This window comes from Leopardus geoffroyi, chromosome C2, assembly GCF_018350155.1.
Source record: "Leopardus geoffroyi isolate Oge1 chromosome C2, O.geoffroyi_Oge1_pat1.0, whole genome shotgun sequence".
Taxonomy (NCBI): Eukaryota; Metazoa; Chordata; class Mammalia; order Carnivora; family Felidae; genus Leopardus; species Leopardus geoffroyi.
The window spans coordinates 70,965,590-70,980,403 of record NC_059333.1 but is presented as its reverse complement, the minus strand read 5'-3'; the positions used below and the strand labels follow the sequence as shown (position 1 = coordinate 70,980,403).

Sequence of the window (14,814 nt, the reverse complement as noted above, 5' to 3'; positions counted from 1 at the left end):
ATACATGCCTATACTAATATAAGGAAGCAGTCATGTAGATAATTCATTAATCATTTATATTAGAGATATTAGTTAAAATATAGACGTGACCACTGTGACAGACTTTAAAGATAGAAATATATTTATTTTCTAATTATTTATTTTTGAGAGTGAGAGTGTGAGTGGGGGAGGGGCAGAGAAAAAGGGAGACACAGAATCTAAAGCAGGCTCCAGGCTCTGAGCTGTCAGCCCAGAGCCCAGTGCGGGGCTCGAACTCATGAAGCACGAGATCATGACCTAAGCCAAAGTTGGATGCTTAACCGACTAAGCCACCCCAGGCACTGCTCTGTGAAAACAATCTTGAGATTTTGTAGAGGTTCCTGAGTCATCATGACCTGGGTGTCTTTGTCGTCCTTTGCTATTCTTAGTATGTGGCTTCTCTCTTGTTGTCCAAGATGGTTACCGTTATGCATGTCAATAGGAAGAAGAAAGGATATTTTTCTTCCCTTAAGAGGAGTTATGTATGTCATTTCTCCTTATATTCCAATGGCTATAACACTGTCACGTGACTACAGTCAGCTGTAAGGGAGGCTGGGAAATGAGTTTGTCTCACTTATTAGGCAAGAAGAAAAGAACAGATTCAGGGAGGGGGAGTTTATTGTCAGTTAGGGTTTGTGTCAGATTTACTTTCCATTTGTCTAGTTTGGATTAACATTAAAATACAATTTTTATTATCCAAGACATTAACTCTTGGCCTGGACATTCTGAGACAGTTCAAGTTCTGTGACTAGTTCTCAAATTTTTTGTGAATAAACACTGCTAGTCTTGGTATCATAAAATGGAATAAGGTATTAAAAGTTAAAATTGACTTGAGATAATTCCTCATCTTGTTTCACTATCAGTAGGTTGAAATGATTTATCTAATATTTTAGACTAACACAAGGGGGTGGAGGCCTTGGATAGGAGGATTTCTTTAGATATAAATAAAGCTAAATGATCTGTAGCTAGTTCCTTCTAATTCTAAAGAGTGTGTTATTCTAAATGTTTAGATAAGATCAGAAAAACTTTTTCTCAAAGATATTATATACTTCAATTAGTTATTATTAGATGAAAAATACTTCATCGTACATTGTATTTTATGATTTTTGTCCTGTTGTAAATACTGTGTTTTGAAACAAGTATCAAATATTATATATTCTATTATAGATTTTATTAAAGGGTTGGAAACTAGTTATCAGTTTTCCACCATGTTTTATGTCAACCTTTTAGCCTTGGTACCCTTTAGTTTTGATAAATTTATATATTTGTTATAATATAGTCGGCTGGTTGACTTTAGTTTATGATGGAATAGTATAAGACATTATAGATGTTCTTGGCATTGAAGGTGAAAATGCATCCTTAGTTCTGTGCTTCACAAATAGTGTTTGTATTATTAAAGTGAGAGTATTTAATGTTTAAAAAATGTCAGTTTTAATAGTTAATACTTATTTGTTCTGAAACGAGTTTTGGTTGCTATGTAGTACATATTAAAAATAACGTAGGTGTTTAATGTTCGTAGTGTAGAGAGAAGTTTGTTTTAACAAGTATTTTTGATATTCCTTTTCTTATACAAGCCTGTAGAAAACTCATAGTTTCCTAACAGAATAAGTATTTTTAACATTAATATTTGAATTGTTGATATTGGCATGAGGTGTGATGGATGAAACAAGTAGATCCAGCAGAAGTTAGGGTTCTGTTTTGCTTGGACTTTTTTTAAAACTTCTCTCCCCCTCTCCTTTTTAAGATAAATTATAGCTGTTTCTTAAACAGTATGAGTTGCTGAAAATTTTGTTTTAACATTCAAATATCACTATTTTTTTGTTACATTGTTTTAGAAGACTTTGGTGATGAGTATTTGGAATGCAGAATATGCTTAGATTCTGCTTTATTTGAGGGAGGTGCAGTATATAGAAATGCCCGTTAACTTTGACTTAAATATTTATGGATTATTTTTCTGTGGTTAGAAAATGGTCAAAGGTTTTTTTTGTTATATTGTATAAAATGATGGATTTTAGCCTATAATCTCTCTTATTTTGTGTCTTTTACCATTGCTAGCACTAGTCAGAAAGACCCATTTGTTCCTCTTAGCATGTTTTGAACTAAGTAGCAACTTAAAAATTGTCATGGGGCGTAGTTTATAAGCTTAGCTTTATAGATGCAAAATTGTAGTTGTACAAAGATATTTCTGAAGGGGTTTCTGAATGTAGAATATGCCTAGAAGAGAAGTAAACTTTGTCTTTGAACTAGAGGTGAAGCAGTTTTTGTTTAGATAAAACTATGCTTGTGAAGGATGAGAGAGAATAGGAAACTTCTTAAGAATGGCCAGTGGAAATTATTTAATTCCATATTGGTCATGGGTTTCTTTGTCTCTGGCTTTGTCTAACCATTTGATCTTGAAGCTGATTGATACTTGTGTTTCCAGTCCTGATATTGCTAAGTTGTAATTTCTCACTGACCCTACATAGGTTAGAAAAATTAATATCCGAATTAATGTAACTGGCATCCTCCAGACAACAAAGAGTTTACTGAAAATGCTTTGGGTGAGAAGTAAGTTGTAAAACCGAGTTTTTCTTTTTTATCTGTTTAAGAATAAGTTCTTTTCAGTACTTTTTTTCTGCCTACAAGTGAGGCTTATAGGTAGAATGGGTTCTGGTACAAGGCAGGGTATTGTTGATTTGGGAGAATATTTTGAGTTGGAAATTATTTTTCTTTATAGAAAAGGATGATGTTTATTTAAAAAAATTTTTTATTTCGTGTTTATTTTTTATGAGAAAGAGAGGCAGAGTGTGAGCGGGGGAGGGGCAGAGAGGGAGGCACAGAATGTGAAGCAGACTGAGCTGTCAGCACAGAGGCCAGTGTGGGGCTTGAACCCATGAACCCACGAGATCATGACTTGAGTCAAAGTCGGATACTCAACCAGCTGAGCCACCCAGGTGTCCTGAAAAAAGAATGATGTTTAATTCCTAAGCTTGCCCACTATAGTCTGTTTTGACTTTTATGGTTGGAAGTTCTACATTGTTCAGTAAAAGTTGGTGGAGAATAATATTACAACAAACTCAATAAATATACAGAAAATCATTGTCTTTAAGTGAGAGATACTTCTTTTGTGCTTGAATGCAGATTTAATTAAAAGCCATAAAATGGCAGATGAATATTCATGTACATTCTGAAAGGGAACTAGGTGTTTTCAAAACTTTTAGATGATTATGGCAGAAGTCTTCCAAAAAGTTACAGCTGTTTTTTCTTTGATACAGGTATGTCTTTAGAACTGCTCCTATATTTATTTGTCAGCCATATTTAGGATTATTTTGTTTGATTTTCAAGTGAAAATGGGGAGGTAAAAGAGGAAGTTTCCTGAAGTAATTTGGAAAAGGTTTGAAGGAAGAATGGAAGGATGAAGAAGGTATATATGTAAACCTATGAAAAAAAAAAAAAAGAATGACAGGAGATATTAACTAAGGTGTGAATAATAGATGGAAATGGGAAAATAACAAATGTAGGAAGTGTCCATTCTTTCCAAAGGAGAAAAAGGGATTTAGTGTCAACAGAGTTCTTCCATGATAGCCATGAGGTAGGAGAAGCCAACTGAGGAAACTTGGATTGCTGTAGCAACCCAAGCAGTGGTGATAGTGTGGCCTCTAAGGTGAGTGAGAAGAGGAGGTCACTGAGTTCTTAACGTGTTCAGAGCCTTTCAAGTTGGGAGGTTAGTATGGTGTGGCAAAAAGCGCACTAAACCAGCTAAGCCTGTTTTGAAATCCCAGTTTACCTCCAGCTGTGTGACTTAGAGTAAACCCAGTGTCTTTATCTGTTAGATGGGGATATACTGTTAGTGTCTTGAGTGTTCCTTAGTATAAATGTTAGGTGATTTAATATATGTAAATGTGCCCAGCACAGTGTCTTACATCTAGTAGATCCTAAACATATTAGTTGTCCTTCCTCTGCAAGTTATGAACTTTATCATATAGACCCAAACCTATTAATAAATTTGGAAAGATATTTTCCTTATTAATGCATAAAAAAAAAACAGTAGACATTTGCATACTTGATTAAAAATGAGTAGTAATGGCCAGCTTGTCCATATGTTATGCTTCTGTTAACTTTGTCTTGTGAAAGCAAGCCCAGACAGTCCCCTCAGCCTAGAAGTAATTATCGCAAATGCTTGTATTAAAAGTCCATGTGTTTAATTCCTTATTGAAAACCCTGACTCAAAGCTTATTTACTCTTATTTCATCTTATGAATCTATAAAGCTTTCTAATTGGTTGCACACAGTTGATTAGAAGCATTAAATTAGAAGGTGTTGACAAGGAGAGTCAGCTGTCTCTTGTGGAAGATAGGAGAAAGTGATGGCTAATAATTTATGTTCTCTTTGACTAGAGCATTGCCATTAGGCTTCAATGACTAGGGGTTACCTAATTGGCCACAATTTGGATTACCTTTGTACAGCTGAACCAAACATTTTTCAATAGGAAAGGATGGCGAGGAGTGTGCGGGAGAGGGATAATTGAATGGAGCAGGAAACTGTATTGTGACCTCCTAAATATCCCTTTTGCTGTACCTGTCAACTTTTTTGACAGAGAGATGGAGATGAGGGAAGAATAAAACTTGGAAAGGGGAAAAGAATACAGTTTGAAGTAATCTGCTAAAGGAAGATTTAGGAGAAATTGGCCTGAGGTGGGCTGGCTCCTTCCTTTTTTCCTCTCTTTTGCTCTGTTCTAGTTTTTAATGATCTGTTTTGGGTGGCCATTTCACCTTTAGCTGAATTAGCCCTAGAACATTATTGTCCGTGTTGTTTTGGCTCTTAATAGCTCTAGTGTTTTATACCCTTTGTCAGCTGCCCACCATCCCTTACAAAATAATGTGTCATCACAAGGGACTCAGGGTGGCTGGTTGCTTATTGTTACTTTACCTAGCCCTTCTTTTTTTCCCCAGTTGGACAGAGGCTCCTGGGAGCACAGAATAATTGTTTCTTTTTTTCTTCTAGAGCACTCTTTTATGTAAGCAACATGATTTAAAGGAAGCATCATTTCTTTCTTCCTCTTAGCTGTGTAATATCCCTAACAGCTGAATTTCCATTAATTGTGTAGCTATTTGGGTCAAAAAGCAGTTGGCTTTTTGATGGTTTAGTGGGAAGAGACATTTATAACTATTCACATTTTAACATGGATTGATTATATCAGTTTCCTTTCTTTATACTTGGCCGATCCTCCCTGGAAATACAGAAGTTAGAGAAGAGACCTTTTGAGCATGGGACCTTTTGTTGTATTTGGGTTGTTGAATGTGCAGTGAAGCGCAAGAGAGCTTTGACTGAGACCGTGCGGGAGTTAGAAGGGGGAAAGTTAAAGATAATAAGTACATGTAAGAGAGCTTCAGGGACAGTAAAAAATGTACTTTCCTTATCATTAAAAAAAATTTTTTTTAACATTTATTTATTATTGAGAGACAGAGCATGAGCATGGGAAGGGCAGAGAGAGGAGACACAGAATCTGAAGCAGGCTCCAGGCTCTGAGCTGTCAGCACGGAGCCCGATGCGGGGCTCGAACTCTCAAACCACGAGATCATGACCTGAGCTGAAGTCAGTCGCTTAACTGACTGAGCCATCCAGGCGCACCCCCCCCCCACCTTTTTTTTAAAGAGAGAGACAGCACGAGTAGGGGAGAGGGACAGAGAGAGAGAATCCCAAGTGGACTCCACACTGTCATCACAAAGCTTGGGATCCTGTCAGTACAGGACCGTGGGATCATGACCTGAGCTGAAACTAAGAGTCAGATGCTCAACCTCCTGAGCCACCCTGGGGCCCCTCCTTACCATTTTTCTTAGTGTAGTTTTGTCCTTTTTCTTGTACTATATGCAAGGTGAAATTAACTTTTTTGCTTGAGAGCCTTGTCTAATTTCCTGTCTGGCTTACTCTGCCCAGTTACTAGTTGAGATGTATGATATAAGCAGTGGCTCACTTTATTTGTGTATCTTCTCCTTGATTTTTTTCACTTAATGTATTGTGGAGAACTTTTCACCCAGCACATATAGCAGCCTCATTCCTTTTAATGATGGTGTGTATTCCATTGTAGGGTTGAATCATAATTTAAGAAATCTTATATCAGTGAATGCTTAGTTTCCAGTCTTTTTCCACTAAAGGGGTGCAGCAAACATCCTTGTACATGTATCTTTGGTTAATTTTGATGAATTACCTTATAGGATTGTGTATATTCCTAGCAGTGAGCTTGCCTGGGTCAAGGGTATATTGTAGCTGTAGCAACAAGGATGACTTGCAATAAAGGTTAGCTTTGGGTATCAAAATTCCCTTTCAAGTTAGGGGCTTTCCACATTCTTTAAGAAAACAGTAAATAGACTAGAAGAATATAATGATTTGGTAAGAACCTCCAAAGAAATGGCCAGAATAGGCAAATTTTAGTTAGCCCTGTAAGGCTTAAGTTTCATTTAGTTGTAGGATAGTTTATTTTCTAAGAAATGTGCTAAATAGAATATTAGAAGAGAATAGTTATTTGGTGATTTATTTAAAATCGTCCTGTAGATTTCAAGCTTGCTATTTAAAGATTTTGAAAAGTCTCCCTCTCTCTCTGCCCCTCCCCCGTTCATGCTCTGTCTCTCTCTGTTCCAAAAATAAATAAACGTTGAAAAAAAAAAATTTAAAGATTTTGAAAAGTAAAAATCAGATTCTTGGTACTTTGTTTTATGTATTCTAGACTGATAGTATCTTGTACCAGGGAAGATAGGATTAGCAAGTATGAATTATGTTTTTGTGTTTTTTTTACTTTGCTGTTTACAAGGTCTTTTTTTTTTTTGGAGCTGTTCATTTAAGTACAGGTTTCTCCCTAAGTGATAACCTTAGTAAGTGAAAGTGCATTTAAATTTCAGTAGTACATTTGAATTTAACTGATCATTTATTTTACCTTTGAAAGCTATGATCAAGGTAGCAGCTAGTACCTACCTGATTGATTTGGGAAAGAGGTGACTAAACTGAGACAAATAGTTAAATGCATTACTTTTGGACTTGTCCCTTTGCAGAGGGCATGTATGTTATTTTTACACAGTCTGATAGTAGAAATCAGTTTTGAAAAACAAACTTTGCACCAGTGCTTTCATGTTTTTTGAGATGAAGTTTCTTTAGCTTTCATGATCATTATGTTGGTTCTTGGAGTAACACAGTGGAATTTGAATTTACAGCAACCAAAGTTAGAAGGGCAGATTTAATATTGCCTATCTTTTCTACAATAATGGAGGAAATAATATAATTATTTGATAGTGTCTAGGTCTCATGACCTGTTAAATTTAATCATGTGTTATTTAAGAATATATTAGTGGGGCACCTGCGTGGCTCAGTTGGTTAAGTATCTGACTTTCACTCAGGTCATGATCTGCGTGGGTTCAAGCCCTGCATCAGGCTTTGTGCTGACAGCTCGGAGCCTGGAGCCTGCTTCACTTCTATGTCTCCCTCTTTCTCTGCTCTTTTCCCACTGTTGCTTTGTCCCTGTCTCACTAAAATAAATAAGTGTTAAAAAAAAAAAAAAAGTATTAGTAAGGAAAGTATCACCTTTATTTCATTTTAACAAATTTAAAAGCATGTATAAAAAGTAAAATTTTATTATAGTAAGTTTTCAAATTAGAGATAAATGTAAATATGGAAAAAACTTCTGGTAATTTCACCACCAGTGGTAATGTTAATGGTGTTAACATTTTACATAAACTTCTGTATCTTTTTTTTTTTTTTTTTCAACGTTTATTTATTTTTGGGACAGAGAGAGACAGAGCATGAACGGGGGAGGGGCAGAGAGAGAAGGAGACACAGAATCGGAAACAGGCTCCAGGCTCTGAGCCATCAGCCCAGAGCCCGACGCGGGGCTCGAACTCACGGACCGTGAGATCGTGACCTGGCTGAAGTCGGACGCTTAACCGACTGCGCCACCCAGGCGCCCCAACTTCTGTATCTTTAAATGCACACATACATTTCCTTTAATACTGGGATATTCCCCCACATTTCAAATATTTTTCAAGAATAATTTTATTACTGTTTTGTAGTGTCAGCAGATTTTTACTTTTTATTGAAGTGTAGTAACTGACAAAAACATGCATATTTTGCAGATGTACAACTTGAAATTTTACAAAGTGAGCATATCTGTCCAACCAGCATTCAACTCAAGAAAAAAATATTGCTAGCTCCCATACACTCCCCATTGCCTGCCTGTTGTTATCAGCAGCAAACCCCCCTAACCCCCAAGGGTAGCCATTATTCTGATTCTATTTTTGAGAAAAACTGTGAGATATAATTTACATATGATAAAATCCACCCATTTTAAGTGTTCAATTCAGGGATTTTTAGTAAATTTACTGAGTTGTATAGCTGTCACTATAGTTTTAAGACATATGTATGAATATATTTTAACCAGTTTTGTTTGTTGAATAGTGTATTTCCATTTTTTTGCTAATGTAAATTACTGTAGTGATTTTTCACGTATATATTTTGTTTCATTGGGATAGGTTCCTGTAAGTATAATTACCAGTTCAGAGAATATGTGTGTTTTTATGGCTTTTGATAGAAAGTACCAAATTGCCTTTGAAAGTAATTGAGCTAATTTATTCTCCTACTGTTCATAATGAGTGTCTTTTTTTTTTTTTAAACCTACCTCAACATTCGACGTATATTTAAAAAAAATTTTTTTTTTTTAACATTTATTTATTTTTGAGACAGAGACAGAGCATGAACGGGGGAGGGTCAGAGATAGAGGGAGACACAGAATCTGAAACAGGCTCCAGGCTCTGAGCAGTCAGCACAGAGCCCGACGCGGGGCTCGAACTCACGTACCGCGAGATCGTGACCTGAGCCGAAGTCGGACGCCTAACCGACTGAGCCACCCAGGCGCCCCAAGACGTATATTTTTTTAAAGAGTCACTACCAGTTTGGTGGATGAAATATGGTAGTTCTGTTTTAATTTTCATTTCTTTGATTACTACTGTAAGTGACTATTATTTTGTATATTTAGTGACTGTTTTCTAAGTTTTCTTTATGATTTGCCTGATAGTGGTTTGTCAGTTTATTTCTTTATATACCTTTAAAATTTTTTTGACATTTTAATATATTAAAGAACATGACTCCTTTGTTACAGATACTTCCCCCCAATTTCCTTTATGTCATACTCATTTTTCATAATGAAATAGATTACGATTTTTTGCCTTAATGTCAAAAATGAGAAGTTGCATTTTATTCCACCAGCCTTTGGAAACTTATCTTGATATTTTTAAAATTGGAGACAATACGAATTACATGAATAAAGTTTTTCTATTAAAGTGTGTACCTTTCATAATTGAAATTTAAAAAGGATCAAGTAGACATATAAAACTAATTTATTATGCTTTGTTGCCAAACTTGGTCTTTCTAGGCAGTTATACTTAAGCATGAACATTGACGACAAACTGGAAGGATTATTTCTTAAATGTGGCGGCATAGACGAAATGCAGTCTTCCAGGGCAATGGTTGTAATGGGTGGAGTGTCTGGCCAGTCTACCGTGTCTGGGGAACTGCAGGAGTCGGTACTTCAAGATCGGAGTATGCCTCACCAGGAGATCCTTGCTGCAGATGAAGTGTTACAAGAAAGCGAAATGAGACAACAGGATATGATATCACATGATGAACTCATGGTCCATGAGGAGACAGTGAAAAATGATGAAGAGCAGATGGAAACACATGAAAGACTTCCTCAAGGACTACAGTATGCACTTAATGTCCCTGTAAGTAATTCCTTTTTAAAATTAATGTAACTTATAGTTAGAAACATAATTAATTTTGTGTTAAGTAATGCTTCAAGTCATTGAAGAAATTTCAGAAAATGTTTAAAGTCTTAATAGTTAACTGGGTGTTATTAAATGGATACACTAAATGTTGACAGAAATCACATTTGAAAAAGGCAAAATCAAGTTTTTGTATTGTATACATTTAGTAACTTATCTTTTCCAGGATTACTGTGTATTAAATTTTAAGTGCTTAAATTTTAAAGATTTTGTTTCAACTTCGTGGTTTCCTTAAAGAGTAGAAAGATTGAATCTTGAGTATAACAAAAAAAGATCATACACCTGAAGGTTTTTCCTTCGGGTTCTGTAACTTGGCAATTCCTGGTGTCTGTATTTTTTTCATTACCTTTTCCAAAAGCATATCGACCTTTAGTTTTTCCTGTTTATCCTAAATGTCATTGTTTCTCACCTAAAATATTCTTTTGTAGGCACTCATAACTTTTTTGCCTTCTTGTTTTTCTTTTTACCTGATGACTGACCAACAAAACCATAACCATAACCATAATGTAATCCTCTTCTATCCTTTCTGTGATATTAGACTTGGATTTCTTTCAGTATATCTAATACACTGTACTTTTTCTTTTGCTTCAGAACCTTCATGCATCCTGCTTGTAATATTCCCTTTAGCCACACCCCATTGCTGTTTTTTAATCTAGTTAGTGGTTCATCATTATCAGCCTGCCACTTCTGTTTAGTCCAGGTTGAGTCTCTGCTATAGGGACTTGTGGTTACTTGTTCAGTGTCTGTCTAATAGATTGTAGGCTCTATGAGAGCATGAATTTTGTCTTATTTTCCATCGTATCCCAGGTATTGGCACATAGTGTAAATGAATGAATAATAGTTATAGTTGTATTCTAATACATGTGCCCACCAACTTTTCTAGCCCTTTGCAATAGCCTTACCTTTTTTTAGTCTGTTCATGTGATGGTTTACATTGATAGATTTTTGAATTCTGAACCACCCTTATATACCTCTAATATATCCCACTTGGTTGTTGTGTGTAATTCTTGTTATACATTGTTGGATTCAATTTGCTAATATGTTGTCGAGGATTTTTTGTATCTGTTTGTGAGTTATATTGGGCTAGTTTTTTTGTAATATCTTTGTTTCTGATTTTGATATTAGGGTAATCCTGGCCTTAGAGAATGAGCTAGGATTATTCCCTCTGCTTCTAACTTCTGAAAGAGATTGTAGAGAATTGGTATAATTTCTTTCATAAATGTAGGATAAAACTCAGTTGAGTACATAAAGCCTGGTACTTTTGGGAAGGTTGTTTGTTTGTTTTTAAAGGTTATTAATTACTCAGTTTCTTTAATAGATGTAGGACCTGTTCAGATTATTTATTTTCTCTTGTGTGAGTTTTTACAGATTGTGCCTTTCAAGGAATTGGTCCATTTCATCTAGATTTTGAAATTTGTGGGCATAGAGTTGCTCACAGTATTCCTTTGTTATCCTTTTAATATCCATTATTGTTCAGCAGGTCTCTACAGCTGTTTTTTCTTGCAAAACTGAATCTCATACCTACTGGACAATTCCTTGTTTTCTGCTAGACCCTAGTAGAGTCTTACCAAGTTTATTGATATTTTAGAAGAGTTAGTTTTTTATTTTCTCTGTTGATTTCTAGTTTTCAATTTCACTGATTTCTGCTCTAATTTTTATGATTTCTTCTGTTATTTTGGGTTTCATTTGGTCTTGTTTAGTTTTCTAAGTTGGAAGGTTAGATTGATTTTTAGATCTTCTTTTCTAATATATGCATTCAGTGATAGGAGTTTCCCTCTAAGCACTGCTTTCACTGCATCCCACAAATTTTGAATTGTTTTATTTTTCTTTAGTTCAATATATCTTTTAATTTCTCCTCAGATACCTTCTTTGATCTACATATCATTTAGAAGTGTGTTGTTTAATCTCTAAGTATTTGGGGATTTTCCAGCTATTTTTCTGTTATTAATTTTCAGTTTAAGTCCTTTGTGGTCTGAGAGCATATATTGTATAATTTCTGTTCTTTTAAATTTGTGAAGGAGTGTTTTATGAAAGTGGTCTGTGAGTGCTCCATGTGAGCTTCATACTTTAATTACTTTAGTTGCCCAGATCCACTGTGATTTTTTTTTTCCTGTTACTTCTGTACATGTTGTCTATATACCTGTAACATTCTTTGATTGGCAGTCTACTGGCTTTTCTCAGCTTAAAAGGTTTCTCTTTGTTTGCTTTTCATTTTGATAATTGACTTTTTTTTCTTGCAAGTTTTCAATACCTTGGCTATGGTAGGCAGTCAAATATATTTTGAGTGAAAAAAAAATTTTTTTTTTAATTGAGGAAAACTTTAAAGTGAATGCTCTCATCTCCTAATTTTAATTTTTTTTTTTTTAACGTTTATTTATTTTTGAGACAGAGAGAGAGAGACAGAGCATGAACGGGGGAGGGGCAGAGAGAGAGGGAGACACAGAATTGGAAGCAGGCTCCACGCTCTGGGCCATCAGCCCAGAGCCCGACGCGGGGCTCGAACTCAGGGACCGCGAGATCGTGACCTGAGCTGAAGTCGGATGCTTAACCGACTGAGCCACCCAGGCGCCCCTCTCAGCTCCTAATTTTTTTTATTTTTATTTATTTTTTTTTATTTAAAAAAAAAAAATTTTTTTAACATTTATTTATTTTTGAGACAGAGAGAGACAGAGCATGAACAGGGGAGGGGCAGAGAGAGAGGGAGACACAGAATCCGAAATGGGCTCCAGGCTTTGAGCCGTCAGCACAGAGCCTGATGCGGGGCTCGAACTCACGGATTGCGAGATTGTGACCTGAGCCGAAGTCAGGCCGCTTAACTGACTGAGCCACCCAGGCGCCCCTCTCAGCTCCTAATTTTAAAGTTCAGAGTTTGGACAACTGCATTGACTTGTATAAGCTACAGTCCAGACAGAATATTTCTGTCATCTTAGAGGGTTTCTTTGTGTTTCTTCCTAATCAGTCCTCTTGAGAACTTCATGCAAATGGCATCGTATGTAACTTATGTCTGGCTTCTTTTGCTCAGCATAATGTTTTTGGTTTATCCATGTTGGTTGAGTGGATCAGTAAGTAGTTCATTTCTTTTTATTGTTGATTAATACTCTATTATTAATACTCTGTTGCCTTATTATCCTAAAGTTTGGTTATTCATTTCCCCTGTTATGGTTGTATTATCTCTGTTTTTCAACCTTTATGGATAAAACTGCTATGAACATTTTTGTATGAATGTTTTTTTCATTTTTTGAGGGGGGGGGTGTGTCTTTCTAGAAGTTAAGCTGTTTCTCTTGTGTTTTCATTTTTTTGATCCAGTGTCTATTTCTTTGCATCAGTATTACACTGTCTTGACTGTTGAATCTTGTATAGTAAATCTTGAAATCAGGTAGTGTAGTCTCCCAGTTTTGTTATTCTCCTTGCAAGACTGTTTTGACCATTCTAGGTTGTTTGTATTTTCGTATAAAATGTGGAATCAACCTTTCAGTTTCTATAAAAAGAACCAGCTGGGTTTTTATTGGGATTATATTGATTCTATATGTTGACTTGATCAGCATCTAAACAATAGTGGTTTCTAGTCCGTGAACATGGCATATCACTTTGTTTAGGTTTTCTTTAATTTATCTTAGCATTGTTATGTAGTTTTAAGTGTGGAGTTATTGGAAATATTTACCCCTAAATATTTCATGTTTTGAATGCAATTGTATATGGTATTTTTAAAAATTTCAGTGTTTAATTGTTCATGACCAGTATATAGAAATGTGGTTGATTTTGTTTTTTCTTTTTCAAAAAAAATTTTTAACATTTATTTTTGAAAGAGCCAGAGTGTGAGCGGGGGTGGGGCAGAGAGAGAGGGAGACACAGAATCTGAAGCAGGCTCCAGGCCTTGAGCTGTTAGCACAGAACCCGATGCAGGGCTCAAGCCCACAAACTGTGAGATCATAACCTGAGCCAAAGTCAGAGACTTAACTGACTGAGCCACCCAGGCGCCCCAAATGCGGTTGATTCTTTTTACTTTGGCTGTGTATTTTGTGACTGTTACAGGTACGTAAAGGTTCAGAGTCAGAGTCAGACGTTAAACTGACTGAGCTACCCAGCCACCCCTGCTGAGATTATATTTTCATATAAATGAATGTGTAACTTAAATGCTTTTTCTGCATTTATTAGGTGATAATGATTTTTTTTTCTTCTTACTATCTTCATATGGTGAATTGCATTGATTGATTTTCAAGTATTAAACCAACCTTGTATTCCTAGGATAAGCTACACTTGGTCATGATGTGTCATCCTTTTTATACATTTCTGGATTCAGTTTACTAACCTTTTAAAGTAATTAAAAAAAATTTTTTTTAGCTTTTTATTCATTTTTGAGAGACAGAGTGACAGAGCACAATCCGGGGAGGGTCAGAGAGAGAGGGAGTCACAGATTCTGAAACAGGCTCAGGCTCTGAGCTGTCAGTGCAGAGCCTGATGTGGGCCTCGAATTCACGAACCGCAAAATCATGACCTTACCCAAAGTCGGATGCTTAACCAACTGAGCCACCCAGGTGGTTTTAAATTGTTTTTAAAACAATTTTTAAGTGTATATTTATGAGGAATATTAGTTTCCTTGCAATATCTTTGTTTTAGGTATACTGGCTTAATAAATGGGTTAGGAAGTATTTCCTCTTGTATTTTTTGAAAGAGTTTAAGATTTATTCATTTCTACTCTATGTCTTTTTGAAAGGCTTCACCACTGAAGCTAATCTGGGACTGAGTTTTCTTTGTGAGAAGTTTTAAATTTCGTGTTCAAATTTTAAAACATATATAAGGCTTCTCCAGATTTAAAATTTTTTTTCTTAAATCCGTTTTGGTAAGTTGTATTTTTTAAGGAATTCGTCCATTTCTTGTTTAATTGAACAAAATTTTTCATAATTTTTAAAATTCTTTTATTGTCTGATCTATAATTTTTTTCTTTCTCATTCCTGGTAGTGATAGTTTGTCCTTTTCTTGATTAGTCTGGGTAG

The 14,814-nt window shown here is 35.5% G+C and overlaps 1 protein-coding gene across 7 annotated transcripts in view; it reads left to right on the top strand.

Annotated features, from left to right (window-relative positions):
* The window catches only part of ZNF148 (zinc finger protein 148), a 130,290-nt gene that overhangs the window by 46,106 nt on the left and 69,370 nt on the right, over positions 1 to 14,814 (top strand). For all 7 annotated transcript variants that reach the window (XM_045502359.1, XM_045502366.1, XM_045502365.1 and 4 more), the window contains one exon: positions 9,412 to 9,760. In XM_045502359.1, coding sequence (XP_045358315.1) covers positions 9,428 to 9,760 — 333 coding nt within the window. In that variant the 5' untranslated portion in view covers positions 9,412 to 9,427. The remainder of the gene's footprint in view (positions 1 to 9,411; positions 9,761 to 14,814) is intronic.